General features: G+C 44.9%; 1 protein-coding gene across 2 annotated transcripts in view; it reads right to left on the bottom strand.

Annotated features, from left to right (window-relative positions):
- The window catches only part of SCN1B (sodium voltage-gated channel beta subunit 1), a 72,704-nt gene that overhangs the window by 1,169 nt on the left and 52,797 nt on the right, over positions 1–18,738 (bottom strand). The window contains exons 3-7 of one of the 2 annotated variants that reach the window (XM_089653893.1): positions 15,098–15,264; positions 9,709–9,946; positions 7,097–7,238; positions 3,523–3,626; positions 1–1,923 (exon numbers count right to left, since the gene is read on the bottom strand). The exon at positions 1–1,923 is cut by the window's left edge and continues 1,169 nt beyond it. In XM_089653893.1, the coding sequence (XP_089510019.1) occupies positions 3,560–3,626; positions 7,097–7,238; positions 9,709–9,946; positions 15,098–15,264 (614 nt within the window). In that variant the 3' untranslated portion in view covers positions 1–1,923; positions 3,523–3,559. The remainder of the gene's footprint in view (positions 1,924–3,522; positions 3,627–7,096; positions 7,239–9,708; positions 9,947–15,097; positions 15,265–18,738) is intronic. The other variant, XM_089653892.1, reaches the window with a different exon arrangement.

Raw genomic sequence — 18,738 nt, 5'->3', positions numbered from 1 at the left:
ATGGCACAGCCCAATATAAGCCCTGAAGAAGGATTTCCAGTCTCCTGAAACACAATGGCTGTATTGTTTTTAGCAATTACACATCAGGTCCGGAACCAGATTCTTTCTGCTGAAGACTCTTCACTAGGGGTGCTCCCCCAAAAATTTCCTGCCAGAGGAACCTGCTCCCTAGTTGAGCAACCTAGGAAACTCACAAGGTCCCATTGACCCTCCATATGGGAGCCCATACATCAAAGACGTAGATTGTACTGACAACATCTTTGGGACTGTGGGAGCACTACTCTGGATCCAGGGCTCTGGTCTGGAGGCTCCCTGATGGAGGGTCAATGGGATATTAGTGAGGGTCCTAGGCTTTTCAAACCCTGTAGTTACCTAGTGGTGGTTCCTTGGGCAGGACATACTGTATGTTGGGTGCCTTTAGGACCGCATCATGAATTTGGTTCCAGACTTGTAAACAGTTAATAAATACAACCAACGTGTTTCGGGGATTATGACTCCCCCCTTCTTTGGGGCTTAAAATTATAATTTTGTGCATTACCATGGAATTGGGCGTTGCCATGGCACTGCCCAATATATGTCCCTGAAGAAGGATTCCAATCTCCTGAAACACAATGGCTGTATCATTTTTAGCAATTACACATCAGGTCCGTAACCAGATTCTTTCTGCTCAAGACTCTTCACTAGGGGTGCTTATCAAAAATTTCCTGCCCGAGGAACCAGCTCCCTAGTTGAGCAACCTAGGAAACTCACAAGGTCCCATTGACCCTCCATATGGGAGCCTATACATCAAGGACGTAGAATGTACTGACAAAATCTCTGGGTCTGTGGGAGCACTGGACTGGATCCAGGGCTCTGGTCTGGAGGCTCCCTGATGGAGGGTCAATGGGATATTAGTGAGGGTCCTAGGCTCTTCAAACCCTGCAGTTACCTGGTGGTGGTTCCTTAGGCCAGAAATGTGTTGGGTGCCTTTAAGACCGCATCATGAATTTGGTTCCAGACTTGTAAACAGTTGAATAAATACAACCAACGTGTTTCGGGGGCTATGACTCTCCCTTCTTCTGGGTTTAATGATAATATTTGGCATTACTATGGAATTGGGCGTTGCCATGGCACCGCCCAATATAAGCCCTGAAGAAGGATTTCCAATCTCCTGAAACGCAATGGCTGTATCGTTCTTAGCAATTACACATCAGGTCCGGGACCAGATTCTTTCTGCTCAAGACTCTTCACTAGGGGTGCTACCCAAAAACTTCCTGCCCGAGGAACCAGCTTCCTAGTTGAGCACCTTAGGAAACTCACAAGGTCCCATTGACTCTCCATATGGGAGCCCCAGACTGGACCTCTACAGAACACTTTAAATTAGCATGACAGCCAGCCAGCAAACTGGTATTTTCAGAAAGGGAGGCTGGCAGCGGTGGCCTCCATACGTTCTCAATTTAGGTTGGAGAAGGTCTTTGTGTGGTCCATGGTCGGCATTCTGGTCAAAGCATACTGAAAAGTCTCATGAACTGCTTCACGCGGACAATGGAAAAAGCATTTCAGAAGGGGCGTGTCTTCTTTAGGTGACCCCATGCTCCTGCAAACGCAGCAGGAAAAAAATGAAAGCAAGCAGCGTCTTTGAGCAAACTAGGCGGGTTTTCCTTGGAAGCCTCATGGGTAAGTATCTTCAACCCCAAGATTGCCGGGGAGTGCCAAACAGGGAAGCCAAAGATGACTGCATATCATGGTGACTCAGCCGGTTCGGATGGGGCAGCAGTTCTTGTCGGTGTGTCCTAGTCGGGTGTAAGAAGAGTAAAAATAGGGTGACAGACTCCTGGGGGCGAAAGAGTGAGTTGCTGGGCATGGCCTTGTCTGTGACCCGTTACAGTTTTCGGTCGAAGCCGGTCCGTATCGCTAGGCCTCCGGGGTAGTCCATTCCTCCAGCTGGGGAAGAAGCAAAACTGAACTTAAAGGAGTGAACTTCTCAGTGTGCCCATTCAGGTTCTCTTGGTGGACCTGCTGGTATCTACTTTCCCAACCCCCCTCACTAAACTGAACTGGAAGTCCTGTGTGAGCTCAGCGCTGTACCCCATGACTGGTCTCAGGACTGGCCGAGGGGAGCTAGAGAGGAACACATCAGCCAGAGAAGGGAGGGGGATCCTATCAAGAGAACCTGAATGGTTGACCTAAATGGAAGAGAAAGGAAGAGGAAGAGAGGGAAAGAAGAAGAGGAGAAGGAAGAAAAAAAGATAAGGCAAGAGAAAAAAAGGAAGGAAAGGGAAGGAAGGGAGAAATGAGAGAAAAGGAAAGAGAAGGGAAGGAGAAGAATAAAAGAGAAAGGGAGAAGGAGAGGGGTGGAAGGAAGAGGAAAGGGAAAAAGTAGAAGGGAAGAGAAAAGAAGGAGAAGAAAGAATAGAGAAAGAAAGGGGAAGGGTGGAAGGAAGAGGGAGGAGAGAAAGGAAGGAAGCAGGAAGGGAAGGGAAAAAAATATAAGGGAAGAAGGGGAGGGGTGGAAGGAAGAGGGAATGGAAAAAGTAAGGAAGCGGGAAGGGAAAAAAGAGAAGGAAAGGAAAGGAGAAAAGGCAGTAAGGAAGGAAAAGAAAGAGGAGGGGGAAGAAGAGAGGGAAGAAAGAATGGAAGGAATGAAGGAAGGAGGCAAAATAGAGGGAGAAAAAAAGAGAAGGAAATAAAGAAAAGAGAAAGGAAGAATGGGAGGGGTGGAAGGAAGAGGGATGGGAAATAATAGAAGGAAAGGAAAGGAAGGGAAAGGAAAGGAAAGAAAAGGAAAGGAAAGGAAAAGGGAAAGGAAAGGTGGGGAAGAAAGAAAGAAAGAAAGAAAGAAAGAAAGAAAGAAAGGGAGGGATGGAGGAAAGAAGCAAGGGAAGGGAGAAAGGAGAGAAATGGAAAGAGAAGGGAATGAGAAGCATAAAAGAGAAAGGAAGATGGGGAGGGGTGGAAGGAAGAGGAAAGGGAAGAAACAGAAGGCTAGAGAAAAGAAGGAGAAGAAAGAAAAGAAAAAGGAAGGGAAGGGTGGAAGCAAGAGGGAATGGAGAAAGTAAGGAAGCGGGAAGAGGGAAGGGAAAAAAGAGAAGGAAAGGAAAGAAGATAAGGAAGAAGAGAGGGAAGAAATAATAAAAGGAATGAAGGAAGAGGGCAGAATAGGGGCAGAAAAAAAGAGAAGGAAATAAAAAAAAGAAAAGGAAAGGAAAGGGAATAACAGAGGAAGGAAGCAAGGGAAAGGAGAGAAGGGAAGAGAAGTAAAAAGAAGGAAGGAAGGAAGGAAGGAAGGAAGGAAGGAAGGAAGGAAGGAAGGAAGGAAGAAAGAAGATCCTCTTGCTTAGTGAGGAAGGAAAAGAAAGAAAGAAGAGAGGGAAGGAAGAATGGAAGGAATGAAGGAAGGAGGGAAGAAGAGAGGGAGAAAGGAAGGGAATGAATGAACAAAAAGAAAAGCAAAGAAAAGAAAGTGGGAAGAGAAAGGAAGGAAGGAAGGAAGGAAGGAAGGAAGGAAAAAGGTTCCTCATACTTAGTGACTTTAACACTTACAGCACTTACCGGGATGCCCTGAGTCTTGGTAGTTCAGCTATTCCTGTGCTTGCACCCCCAGACAGTTGTCTTTAGTCTCCGATGTTATTGCTAAGTAGTCTGATCTGCTCAAAAAAAAAATCCCAAATGTTATATTTTATTCTGTACAACTGCCCTATCAGCACAAGTTGTGAAAGTTGTATATGCTAGAAGTGTATTATAGGCCAAGGCTATAGGATGCAATATTGCTTTTATCCATTAGATGGCACCAGATACAAACTGGTAGCAGGTATTATACAGAGGACTGTGCTGTATACAGGTATAATCTGAGCATTGAACCTTTCAAAGCCATAAATACATCACACTAGACCAGCGGTCTCCAAACTGCGGCCTGTGGGCCAAATGTGGCCCTTTGCTTGCCTCTATCCGGCCCTCAGGGTACACTGACATCAACAAGGAGGCACCATTTCTTTCAGTGGCACCAACTATGGGGCATTTTTCCTCCCACTGACACCAATGATGGGGCACTATTCCTCCCACTGATACCAATGATGGGGCACTATTCCTCCCACTGATACCAATGATGGGACACTATTCCTTCCACTGATACCAATGATGAGGCACTATTCCTCCCACTGATACCAATGATGGGGCACTATTCCTCCCACTGACACCAATGATGGAGCACTATTCCTCCCACTGATACCAATGATGGGGCACTATTCCTCCCACTGATACCAATGATGGGGCACTATTCCTCCCACTGATACCAATGATGAGGCACTATTCCTCCCACTGACACCAATGATGGGGCACTATTCCTCCCACTGACACCAATGATGGGGCACTATTCCTCCCAATGATACCAATGATGAGGCACTATTCCTTCCACTGAAACCAATGATGGGGCACTATTCCTCCCACTGACACCAATGATGGGGTACTATTCCTCCCACTGACACCAATGATGGGGTACTATTCCTCCCACTGACACCAATGGTGGGTCACTATTCCTCCCACTGATACCAATGGTGGGTCACTATTCCTCCCACTGATACCAATGATGGGGCGCTATTCCTCCAACTAATACCAATGATGGAGCACTATTCCTCCCACTGACACCAATGATGAGGCACTCTTCCTACCGCTGATACCAATGAGGGGGCACTATTCCTTCCACTGACACCAATGATGGGGCATTATTCCTCCCACTGACACCAATGATGGGGCATTATTCCTCCCACTGATACCAATGATGGGGCACTATTCCTCCCACTGACACCAATGATGGAGCACTATTCCTCCCACTGATACCAATGATGGGGCACTATTCCTCCCACTGACACCAATGATGGGGCACTATTCCTCCCACTGATACCAATGATGGAGCACTATTCCTCCAACTAATACCAATGATAGGGCACTATTCCTCCCACTGACACCAATGATGGGGCACTATTCCTCCCAATGATACCAATGATGGGGCACTCTTCCTACCGCTGATATCAATGAGGGGGCACTATTCCTTCCACTGACACCAATGATGGGGCATTATTCCTCCCACTGATACCAATGATGGGGCACTATTCCTCCCACTGACATCAATGATGGGGCACTATTCCTCCCACTGACACCAATGATGGGGCACTATTCCTCCCACTGATACCAATGATGGGGCACTATTCCTCCCACTGACACCAATGATGGGGCACTATTCCTCCCACTGACACCAATGATGGGACACTATTCTTCCCACTGATACCAATGATGGGGCACTATTCCTCCCACTGACACCAATGATGGGGCACTATTCCTCCCACTGACACCAATGATGGAGCACTAATCCTGCCGCTGACAGCAATGATGGGACACTATTCCTCCCACTGGCACCAATAATGGGGCACTATTCCTCCCACTGACACCAATGATGGGGTACTATTCCTCCCACTGACACCAATGATGGGGTACTATTCCTCCCGCTGACACCAATGATGGGGCACTATTCCTCCCACTGACACCAATGATGGGGCACTATTCCTCCCACTGATACCAATGATGGGGCACTATTCCTCCCACTGATACCAATGATGGGGCACTATTCCTCCCACTGACACCAATGATGGGGCACTATTCCTCCCACTGATACCAATGATGGGGCACTATTCCTCCCACTGACACCAATGATGGGGCACTATTCCTCCCACTGACACCAATGATGGGGCACTATTCCTCCCACTGACACCAATGATGGGGTACTATTCCTCCCACTGATACCAATGATGGGGCACTATTCCCCCCACTGACACCAATGATGGAGCACTATTCCTCCCGCTGACACCAATGACTGGACACCATTCCTCCTTCCACTGAATACAAGTCATTTTTTTTACTCCTACTGACACTGGGACATTTTCTGCTCTCACTGGCCACTCTGGCCCTCCTAAATCTGGAGGGCAGTAAACCGGCCCCTTGTTTAGAAAGCTTGGAGACCCCTGCAGTAGACAGAGAAGACAATGGGGATGTATACAGAGCGGAGGATTATCTGCAACTATTTACCTAATGCAGGGGCGGACTGACAACTCATGGGGCCCCCAAGCAATAGGGGATCATGGGGCCCCTTTGCCCTTGCCCAAACTCAAAAAAGCCTATGAAAAAGGTACCAGGGGCATCTCATGGGGCCCCCTAATGACCCCAGGACCTCGGGCAGTGCCTGAGTGCCCAAATGGTCAGTCCACCCCTGGCCTAATGGTGAGTTTATAGGAAACAGGGACGGACTGACCATTTGGAAACTCGGGCACTGCCCGAGGGCCCGGGGTCAGTAGGGGGCCCCATGAGATGCCCCTGGTACCTTTTTCATAGGCTTTTTTGAGTTTGGGCAAGGATACAGGGGCCCCATGATCCCCTATTGCCTGGGGGCCCCATGAGTTGTCAGTCCACCCCTGATAGGAACCCAGACAATCATACAGGCTGCCTTTGCTGAACTGCTTCTAAAAATGCCAGTTGCCTGGCTGTCTCTTGCTGCATATAGCTTTTAAAAGAGGGAGGCCATCAAGCCCAGCATGTGCATTTCTTTAAAACCAAACTTCAGACAGATAATATATACAAACATGAATGCATTTTTTTTAAAATTGCAAGCAATGTAAATCCCAGCCAGGGGCGGACTGACCACTTGGAAACTCGGGCATTGCCGAGGGCCCGGGGTCAGTAGGGGGCCCCATGAGATGCCCCTGATACCTTTTTCATAGGCTTTTTTGAGTTTGGGCAAGGACACAGGGGCCCCATGATCCCCTATTGCCCGGGGGCCCCATGAGTTGTCACTCCACCCCTGATCCCAGCATTCAAATTGGGTACCAGCCTCTCTCAGTCTCTGTACAGCAGAGCTCAGTCTGGGAGAGAGAGAAGCCACACAAGGAGCCAATCAGTTGTGCAACTCTGCTCATGTGCTACCAAATACAAATCGTCGCTCAGCTCTCAATCCTTCTGTGTATTTAGCCGTTCGCCTGAGATCCGGCTTTAATGACACGGTTCATTCATTGATTTGCTTTTTCATTACTTTTTTTTTTTTTGTTCGTTTATTTAGTGTATCTGTACTCACGCATTTTCCAATACCGTCTCCTCCCCGGCGGCTGCGATCTTCCGGTAACAATATACCATTTCTGCCACCAGCCATATTGTCAGCACCACTATGAGGACGTACATCATGATCTCCGACACGATGGAAGCCGTGTCTCTGTTGGCTAGGTGGGAAAACAAGATGTTTATATATATATTATTTATTGTATTTATGTTTTATATATTGTATATAATGCATATTTATATTGTGTATATATTGTACTGTATGTATAGGTGTAGTATTTATGTTGTATGATGTGGTATACACTGATTGTATAAATACTGTATTTTATATTTTGTATACAGTATATTCTGTGTGTATGTATATATATAAATTTATTTATTTATTTATTTATTTATTTTTAATTTATATATATATATTGTGACAGTGTGGCAATCTGTCATGATGTTGAAAGGTTATTTCACCCGGGATTCTCAACAAGGCAGGTTGAGGGGCTCCAGGGTAAGTGTTTGATACAGAGGAAAGTGGCTTTTCACTTTCCTCATTTGTTTGTAAAGTCCATTTTGGGACCTGGAGCCTGGGATCAGGTTTTGGGAATGGCCAGGATACTGATTGCTCAGGTGTGCATGGCTCTCTTCTAGAGTCAGGACCAGGGTTCTGGGCTCCACACCAGGAGTCAAAAGTCAAGAGTCAGGAGTCAAGAGTCAAGAGTCAAGAGTCAAGAGTCAGGAGTCAGGAGTCAGGAGTCAGGAGTCAGGAGTCAGGAGTCAGGAGTCAGGAGTCAGGAGTCAAGAGTCAGGAGTCAGGAGTCAGGAGTCAGGAGTCAGGAGTCAGGAGTCAAGAGTCAAGAGTCAAGAGTCAAGAGTCAAGAGTCAGGAGTCAGGAGTCAGGAGCCAGGAGCCAGGAGCCAGGAGCCAGGAGCCAGGAGTCAGGAGTCAGGAGTCAAGAGTCAAGAGTCAAGAGTCAGGAGTCAAGAGTGCTCCAACCTGGAACCAGTTGGCTGTGCAGGGCAGACCACTCCATCCTGTGGTGAGAAGTAATCTGTGTGACCTTGGACTGTGAACACCCTGTGCCTGTGCAGCGGTAGGCTGTATTCAGACAGCTAGATAGGAAACCTGTGTTTGTAGTTAGTAGCCCAGTGTGGCCAGGCTTTATTTTCTGTTTTTATTTGTTTTGCTGTTTTTGGGTTTATGCACCGTGTGCTCACCAGACTTTGTAAATAAAGCACCACCTTATTCACCAAGTACCTGCTGTAGTGCTGAGCCGTTTTCAGGGTCTTCTGACCCATCCAGGGGGTCAAGCACAACACGCTACTGAGCTAACCCCTCACAATGTACATAAATATATATACATTTAAAGAGAGGAGGGGAGAGAGGGGGGGAGAGAGGGGGGAGAGGGAGGGGGAGAGAGGGGGGGGAGAGGGAGGGGGAGAGAGGGGGGAAAGAGAGGGGGGAGAGGGAGGGGGGAGAGGGAGGGGGAGAGAGGGGGGAGAGGGGAGAGAGAGAGACGGGGAGAGCGAGTAGGGGAGAGGGGGGAGAGAGAGGGGAGGGGAGAGCGGGGGGGAAGGGGAGAGAGAGGGGGAGAGGAAGGGGGGAGAGGGGGGTGGGAGAGAGAGAGGGGAGAGGGGGGAGAGAGAGAGGGGGAGAGCGAGACGGGGAGAGGGGGGAGATAGAGGGGGGAAGGAGAGATAGAGAGAGAGGAGGGGGGAGGGGGAAGGAGAGAGGGGGAGAGAGAGGGGGGAGGGGGAGAGAGGGGGGAGAGATGGAGAGAGAGAGAGGGGGGAAGAGAGAGAGGGGGGAAGGGGGAAAGAGAGAGAAAGGGGGGGAGGGGGGAAAGAGAGAAAGAGGGGGTGGAGAGAGGGGGGGAGTGATGGAGAGAGGGGGCGAGGGGGGGAAGAGAGAGAGAGGGGGAGAGAGAGGGGGAGGGGGGAAGAGAGGGGGGTGGAGAGAGGGGGAGAGATGGAGAGGGGGGGAGAGATGGAGAGAGAGAGAGAGAGAGAGAGGGGGGGGGGGAAGAGGGGGGGAGGAAGAGGGGGAGGGGAGAGGGAGGCGGGGAGAGGGGGGAGAGAGAGGAGGAGGGAGAGATAGAGAGAGAGGAGAAAGGGGAGAGAGAGGGGGAAGGAGAGAGGAGAGAGAGGGGGGGGAGAGAGAGGGGGAGTGGGGGGGAGAGGGGGGGAGGGAGGGAGAGAGGTGGGAGGGAGGGAGAGGGGGAGAGAGAGAGGGGGAGAGGGGAGAGAGAGGGGGAGGAGGGAGAGAGAGGAGGAGGGAGAGATAGAGAGAGAGGAGAAAGGGGGGGGGGAGAGAGGAGAAAGGGGGGGGAGAGGGGGAAGGAGAGAGGAGAGAGAGAGGGGGAGAGGGGGGAGAGAGAGAGGGGGAGTGGGGGGGAGGGAGAGAGAGAGGTGGGAGGGGAGGGAGAGGGGGGAGAGGGGGAGGGAGGGGGAGAGGGGAGAGAGGGGGGTGGAGGGAGGAGGGAGGGGAGAGAGAGGGAGGGGGGGAGAGATGGAGAGGGGGGGAGAGAAAGAGAGGGGGGAGAGAGAGAGAGAGAGGGGGGAGAGATGGGGAGAGAGAGGGGGAAGAGATGGGGGGGGGAGAGGGGGGAGAGGAATTAATCTAAGCCCCGCCCCCCCGGCTCACCTTTGTCCACCACTATCACCTGGATGAATTTGGTGACGTTGGTGTTGTAGTCGTGACTCTCGAAGTTCAGCGTGCGGTTGACTCGGCACATGTACTCCCCCTGGTGATCGTGGGAGACGTTGGTGATGACGATGGACATGTCCTGTAAGTCTTCGGAGTGGGCGCTCCCGTTCCATTTTAGCCGCCCTTGGAAGCGATGATCCAAGATGTGCTGGTGCGGGTATTGGTAGATGAGGATCTGCCGCGTGGGAAAGCAGAACATTCATTCATGACAGCAGGATAAAGCTCCAAATCGTAGTCAGGTGATGGGTGTCAGAACAGGAAGTGAGGGGATATCTCCCTGATGGAGTCAAAATAATTTTTTACATCAGTGTGAGGCTATGTCTTCCTTTCTCAATGACACCCATACCTTCTTGTTTCCTGTTCTGGTGTCACTGGCACAGGAAGTGAGGGAAAATCTCCCTGATGAGGACAAATCATTGTTTTAAATCAGAGTAAGCCTCGTTTTACTCTGTTTTCCTGCTCTGGTGACACCCATACCCTTTCATTGATTGTTTTGGTGTCATTAGGACAGGAAGTGAGGGGAAATCTTTCTGATGGAGTCAAACTAATTTTTTACATCAGTGTGAGGCTATGTCTTCCTTCCCCAATGACACCCATACCTTCTTGTTTCCTGTTCTGGTGTCACTGGGACAGGAAGTGATGGGATATCTCTCTGATGGGGACAAAATCTTTTCTTTTTTTTTTTAAATCAGCATGAGGCTTATTTTACTTGCTGTGTCTTCTTGCTCTGGTGACACCCATACCTTCTCATTACCTGTTCTGGTGTCACTGGGACAGGAAGTGAGGAGAAATCTCCCTGATGGGGACAAATTATTGTTATCTTGCTCTCTGTGTCTTCCTGCCCCGGTGACACCCATACCCTCTCATTTATTGTCCTGGTGTCACTGTGACAGGAAGGAAGGGGGAAATCCCTCTGTCTCCTCTTTTGGCAACGCAGGTTTTCCAATAAAGAGGTTAAATTTTATTAAGAGACTTCTTACATAATAAGTGAAAAACAAGTGCTGGAATATTTATGCATTTTACATGTGTGCGAGAATCTGTCAGGGTCTAGCGAGGAACGCAGATCTGCCAGAAGAGCTTTGAAGTTCCGTATGGCTGTCGGCTCCAGAGAAGAGTGTCGGAGCTCCTCACCTCCACATAGACACTTCCTTAAAGGGGAACTCCAGCCTGCCCTGCAGTCTTGCACAATTCCCAGACAGTTCCTTAAAGGGGAACTCCGGCCTGCCCTGCAGTCTTGCACAATTCCCAGACAGTTCCTTAAAGGGGAACTCCGGCCTGCCCTGCAGTCTTGCACAGTTGTACCGGCTCCTCTCCTGGACTGAAGCGGCTTCCTCTGATTTCACTGCACACTGCGAGCTTCTCACAATGTGCATTAGAAGCTGCAGCAAGTCAAATAGAGCTCCGCCCCATTTCCTGGCTGGAGGACCTCCAGCATCAGCTAGCCTGACTGTCCTTGTCCCGCCCCTTTCATTCATTGGATTTCAGTTCTGTCAATCAGGCTCATCGTCACATGTGGGCACTATTATGCAAGGACCTCCCACTCCTCCAGACACCCATCAATGCATTTTGATATTTGCATAACTCCTCCCACTGCTTGCATCAGGGCTAGAGGTGATGTTTTCTATGTACAGCACTCATCTGGCCCCTCCCACCACCCATTATCTGCCTGCATTGCATAGAGAAGCACAGACAGTCAGTGATGACATCACTGATGACATCACTGAATCTAAAATAAAGTCATGAAGATGGAAAGGTTTTTTTTATTTAAAATGTCACTAGATGGGGGGGAAGGAAAAGGTTTAGCAAAATAAACTTCAGCTTAAAGGGATGTGGGGAAATATGCATCTATTAAACTGATTTTTAAAAGATATTTTTACATTTTTTTATTTCCAAGGCATATACTTTAACCCCTTATTGAATAATTAAACTGACATTTAATTTTTTTTAAATATATTTTTAAGATATTTTTATTTTTTTAAATTCCCACGGCATATACTTTAACCCCTTATCAAATAATTAAACTGACATTTATTTATATATATAACCCACTATCGAATAATTAATACTTTAACCCCTTATTGAATAATTAAACTGACATTTAATTTTTTTCAAATATATTTTTAAAAGTATATTTTTAAGATATTTTAATTTTTTTAAGTTCCCAAGGCATATACCTTAACCCCTTATCGAATAATTAAACTGACATTTATTTATTTATTTATTTATTTATATATATAACCCACTATCGAATAATTAATACTTTAACCCCTTATTGAATAATTAAACTGACATTTAATTTTTTTTAAATATATTTTTAAGATATTTTTTTTTTTTAAATTCCCAAGGCATATACTTTAACCCCTTAACCCCTTATCGAATAATTAAACTGACATTTATTTATTTATTTATATAACCCACTATCGAATAATTAATACTTTAACCCCTTATTGAATAATCACACTGACATTTCATTTTTTTTAAATATATTTTTAAAAGTATATTTTTAAGATATTTTTATTTTTTTAAGTTCCCAAGGCATATACTTTAACCCCTTATCGAATAATTAAACTGACATTTATTTATTTATTTATTTATATATGTAACCCACTATCGAATAATTAATACTTATCCCCTTATTGAATAATTAAACTGACATTTAATTTTTTTTAAATATATTTTTAAGATTTTTTTTTTTTTTAAATTCCCAAGGCATATACTTTAACCCCTTATCGAATAATTAAACTGACATTTATTTATTTATTTATTTATATAACCCACTATCGAATAATTAATACTTTAACCCCTTATTGAATAATTAAACTGACATTTAATTTTTTTCAAATATATTTTTAAAAGTATATTTTTAAGATATTTTAATTTTTTTAAGTTCCCAAGGCATATACCTTAACCCCTTATCGAATAATTAAACTGACATTTATTTATTTATTTATTTATATATATAACCCACTATCGAATAATTAATACTTTAACCCCTTATGGAATAATTAAACTGACATTTAATTTTTTTAAAATATATTTTTAAAAGTATATTTTTAAGATATTTTTATTTTTTTAAATTCCCAAGGCATATACTTTAACCCCTCATCGAATAATTAAACTGAAATTTTTTTTTTCAATATATTTTTAGAATATATGTTTTTTTTAAATTTTCCCAAGGATAATATACAGTACCTTAACCCATTGTTGAATAATTAATTACACTGACATTGTATTTGTTTTGCAATATATTTTTAAGATATTTTTATTTTTTTAAATTCCCAAGGCATATACTTTAACCCCTTATCGAATAATTAAACTGAAATTTTTTTTTTTAATATATTTTTAGAATATATGTTTTTTTTAAATTTTCCCAAGGATAATATACAGTACCTTAACCCCTTCACGCCGGCCGCACACAAATGTGCGGCCTCCCGATGTCTGGGCCTAGACAACGAGCGGCAGCACATTTGTGTTCAATGATAAAAAATCAGCACACATGTCCGGTACTCACCGAAAAGGTCCCGGTCTTCTCTTTCGATCAGGACCTTTCCCGATCATGTGACCGCCATGACGACGTGTCATGGCGGTCACGTGATCCCTAAACCCCGCCTCCCGGCTTCTGAAACTCTTAAAGGGCCAGGAGGCGTCGGTGTGAAGGGGTTAACCCACTATTGAATAATTAATACTTTAACCCCTTATTGAATAATTAAACTGACATTTAATTTTTTTTAAATATATTTTTAAAAGTATATTTTTAGGATATTATTATTTTTTTAAGTTCCCAAGGCATATACTTTAACCCCTTATAGAATAATTAAACTGAAATGTATTTATTTATTTATTTTTATATATTTTTGGGGGGGCAGCACAAAATCTAAATTGACATTAAGCACCCCCCCCCACCCCCATTTTTAGAATATATTTTGTTTTTAATTTTCCCAAGGATAATATACAGTACCTTAACCCATTGTTGAATAATTAATTACACTGACATTGTATTTGTTTTGCAATATATTTTTAAGATATTTTTATTTTTTTAAATTCCCAAGGCATATACTTTAACCCCTCATCGAATAATTAAACTGAAATTTTTTTTTTCAATATATTTTTAGAATATATGTTTTTTTTAAATTTTCCCAAGGATAATATACAGTACCTTAACCCATTGTTGAATAATTAATTACACTGACATTGTATTTGTTTTGCAATATATTTTTAAGATATTTTTATTTTTTTAAATTCCCAAGGCATATACTTTAACCCCTTATCGAATAATTAAACTGAAATTTTTTTTTTTAATATATTTTTAGAATATATGTATTTTTTTTAATTTTCCCAAGGATAATATACAATACCTTAACCCCTTCACGCCGGCCGCACACAAATGTGCGGCCTCCCGATGTCTGGGCCTAGACAACGAGCGGCAGCACATTTGTGTTCAATGATAAAAAATCAGCACACATGTCCGGTACTCACCGAAAAGGTCCCGGTCTTCTCTTTCGATCAGGACCTTTCCCGATCATGTGACCGCCATGACGACGTGTCATGGCGGTCACGTGATCCCTAAACCCCGCCTCCCGGCTTCTGAAACTCTTAAAGGGCCAGGAGGCCTCGGTGTGAAGGGGTTAACCCACTATTGAATAATTAATACTTTAACCCCTTATTGAATAATTAAACTGACATTTAATTTTTTTTAAATATATTTTTAAAAGTATATTTTTAGGATATTATTATTTTTTTAAGTTCCCAAGGCATATACTTTAACCCCTTATAGAATAATTAAACTGAAATGTATTTATTTATTTATTTTTATATATTTTTGGGGGGGCAGCACAAAATCTAAATTGACATTAAGCACCCCCCCCCCACCCCCATTTTTAGAATATATTTTGTTTTTAATTTTCCCAAGGATAATATACAGTACCTTAACCCATTGTTGAATAATTAATTACACTGACATTGTATTTGTTTTGCAATATATTTTTAAGATATTTTTATTTTTTTAAATTCCCAAGGCATATACTTTTACCTCTTATCTAATAATTAAACGACGTGTCACGGCGGTCACATGATCCCTAAACCCCGCCTCTCGGCTTCTGAAACTCTTAAAGGGCCAGGAGGCGTCGGAGTGAAGGGGTTAACCCACTATTGAATATTTAATACTTTAACCCCTTATTGAATAATTAAACTGACATTTAATTTTTTTTAAATATATTTTTAAAAGTATATTTTTAAGATATTATTATTACTGTTATGTGGTCAGCAAGCAGTTAATGTTCTTTAAAAAAAAAAAAAAGATGTTATTCCATTAGCGGCATGAGCTCACCTCGTCAAACTTTTCCATGCCTTCCCCCTTGAAGAACCACTCGGTGAAGGTTTTGGCGGACGTCTCCCCCCTCTTCTTACAGGAGATGCACCGGATCTTAAATTCGCGGCCGACCACGGCTTCTGTTTCCGATTCTACCTCTACACAGCCTGACCAGCAGGAGGGCGCTAGAGGACAAGAGACAGATAGGAAGGGGTGACAAATGGCAGCAAGTACAGGTTTCGCACACAGTTTCTATAATGGACCCGGCGCCAACAGGTAAAGTGGACCTGTCATGGAAGATATTTGTTCACGTCAAGTGCAACATGCTGAGTAATGTGTCGATGTAACCAGGGGCAGACTGACAACTCATGGGGCCCCCGGGAAATAGGGAATCATGGGGCACCTGTGTCCTTGCTCATACTCAAACCACACTCAAAAAAGCCTATGAAAGGTACCGGGGGCATCTCATGGGGCCCTCTACTGACTCCGGGCAGCGCTACCCCCCTGAAAAATGCTGTTGCCCCCCCTGAAAAAATGCCGCCCTAGGCAAATGCCTTGTTTGCCTTGTGGTAAATACACCCTTGCCATCACGCACTATGGAAGGATGTGCTTTGTTCATATTTCATGTCTGAGGTTTACAATCCACTTTAATCTGCTTCTCTCTCCAGAAGGATGCCGCCATCTTGGTTCAAGCATCATCCGGAGAAAAATACAAACTGTAAAGAGTTCCTCAGAAAAATGTACTGATTACAGATATGCCGATGTCGGACTTTCAAAATCGTGGATAAATGGCTTAAAGGGCATGTGGGTAAGGCGCTCGACCCCCTGCAAACCTTGCACGCGTTTAGTGGTGCCTTCCATAGATTGTTTACTGCTCGGCTACATCCTGCCGCCCTCCCCAGATCCTAAATAATTAAACAGCGTCGAGTCATCGTGTGCTTTACAGAAAGATCAGAGCTTCAGGTCTACGGACAAGGAGGACGTCACTAAGTTGATGCCGGGGGCCAACGTACAGCCAAGATATAGTGGCATTAATATGGAGGGACTGGCTGCAAGGCAGGGGCTACCAACGTGAAAGCAGAACAAAACCGACGCGTTAATTATTTATATCGATTTGTTACCCAGCATATGTTTAGTAATTATTGCCTATAGTCACCATATCCACTATGTATTTAGAATTTGCAAAAAATTTGCTGCGGACTGCACACAACCCTCAGTTCCTAAAGCTGGCACCATCTTTGTTAAGTGCCGGTTCTTCTTTTCTGGATAGCCTCATCTACCCACTGCTGATGTCGCACAGAATCCATCCTGGGTAGCCTTATCTGCCTACAATGGACACCACGCAGAATCCCACCAATGCACAGTATGAGGTCCAGAATTACAGTCAAGCCTGGCCATCATGATGCCGGGACCAGTGATGAAGAGCAATGAGCATGTGTAAAAGCAAGAGCTTTACAACAATTAGTAAATAGAGTCATATCTCAGCAAAGGGAAGGCTATGGAGGATTTGGATGCTCAATAGAAGACCTGGGCACTCAATACAATTCCTGGGGCTCTCAGTAGAAGACCTGGATCACTCAGTAGAAGACCTGGGGCACTCAGTAGAAGACCTGGGGCTCTCAGTAGAAGACCTGGATCACTCAGTAGAAGAAATGGGGCACTCAGTAGAAGAACTGGGGCACTCAGTAGAAGAACTGGGGCACTCAGTAGAAGAACTGGGGCACTCAGTAGAAGAACTGGGGCACTCAGTAGAAGAACTAGGGCACTCAGTGGAAGATCCAGGCACTCAGTAGAAGACCCGAGGCACTTAGTGGAAGACCTGAGGTACTCAGTGGAAGACCTGAGGTACTCAGTGGAAGAACCTGGACACACAGAATAAGACCCAGGGTACTCAGTAGTAGACCTGGGGTACTCAGTAGAAGAACTCAGGCAAAATATCCTCCTGGAATGGGACTTGAGAAATTAGTTTTCCCAAAAATGTAATAAGACCTGGAGCACTAAGTTAAAGACCCAAACAACACAGTAGAAGACCTGGGGCACTCGGTAGAAGACTCCAGGCAATCAGTAAAAAAATTTGAGGCACCCGGTAGAAGACCCAGGGCAAAATATCCCCCTGGAATGGGACTTGAGAAATGAGTTTTCCAAAAAAAGGTAGTAAGACCTGGGGTAATCAGCTGAAGACCCAGGGCACTCAGTAGAAGACCATGGCAATCAGTAGAAGACTTGGGGAACTCAGTAAAAGACCCAAGCACTCAGTAGAAAACCGGGGGTACTCTGGTGAAGACCTGGGTCTGTCAGTAGAAAACCCAATGAACTCAATAGAAGACCCAGGAATTCAGTAGAAGATTTGTGACACTCAGTGGAAGACCCAGGCACTCTGTAGAAGACTTGGAACACTCAGTAGAAGACCCAGGCACTCAGAAGAAGAGCCCAGGCATATAATAGAAGGCCTAAGGGAACTCAGTAGAAGGTCCAGACACTCAGTAGAAGACTTAGGGTACTCAGCCGAAGACCTTGGGCTCTCATTAGAAGACCTGAATAACTCAATAGAAGACCCAGGGCACTCAGTAGAGGACCTGGGCACTCAGTAGAAGACTCAGGGTACTCAGCTGAAGACCTGGGGCTCTCAATAGAAGGCAAGGCACTCAGTAGAAAACCGTGGCAATCAGTAGAAGACTTGGGGCACTCAGTAGAAGACCCAGGCACTCAGTAGAAGACCCAGTCACTCAATAGAAAACCCCGGGAACTCAGTAGACTTGAGACATTCAGTAGAAGACCCTCGGACTATATTTTGCTGTAATCTATTATCTGTACATTTTGTTGTTTCTCTGGATGTGGACCTTAGAAACTTTCCAGTCACTGTGTAATATGCATGGTGCCCATATTAGCTGCTTGATGGTAAAGATATGTTCCGGGATGGCTAACTTGGTCTGACATATCCATGTATTGTACTGTACATTTTGTAAAATTTTACCTCTATAAACCTTCATGCTCTGTTGGTGTTCTGGCTTTACTCAATCAAATATTGGATGATTTTGGGACTTTTTAATGGAGTCTCCATTTTTGATGTTAGCACCTTTATTATTGTGCCTTGAGTATAAATTATATATGGGGATGCAGACTTATATACTGTTGGGGGGGGGGGAAGTGGATGTTCAGCATTAAATAATATTCTGCCGTGTAATGGGAAGGAGCTGTGTGCTGAGGCAGCGTCTAAGGGCCCCTCGGGCTCATGCAGCCCTTCCCAACGAACAGGCTTTTAATGGAAGTTTTGCCTGGCTGAGAATTCACAACTCGGGGAAGACATCCCCTAATGGACCGGCTTAAATCTTAACTCCTCCTTGGCAGTACCTTGCAGATGCGTTTCCTTTGCTAAGGCATTGTGTACAATAAAAATCTGTCTTTTTTAAATTGTTTTTACGCCTTTTGTTTTCATCTTTTGTTACAACTCAGTGCTGCTAATCTCCTGCATCCTCCTTGCAATTGCTTCCTGTCTACATGCACACTACAGTGATGGCACCATGGCATTTCTAGGGGCTGGTTTCCTAATGGGGATAGTGGACCATGAATGTGTTGTGTGGGTTCAAATGGTTGTAGGGTAGGGCTACAGGAGTGCCCGGTGTAGTTCCCCTAAATGGCCAGTAGACCCATAGGGCTTG

Source organism: Staurois parvus, unplaced genomic scaffold (assembly GCF_062004578.1).
Source record: "Staurois parvus isolate SC_StPar_1 unplaced genomic scaffold, SC_StPar_1.0 ptg000726l, whole genome shotgun sequence".
Classification (NCBI taxonomy): domain Eukaryota; kingdom Metazoa; phylum Chordata; class Amphibia; order Anura; family Ranidae; genus Staurois; species Staurois parvus.
The sequence above is the reverse complement of the archived record's forward strand: the minus strand, read 5'-3'. Positions and strand labels throughout refer to the sequence as shown.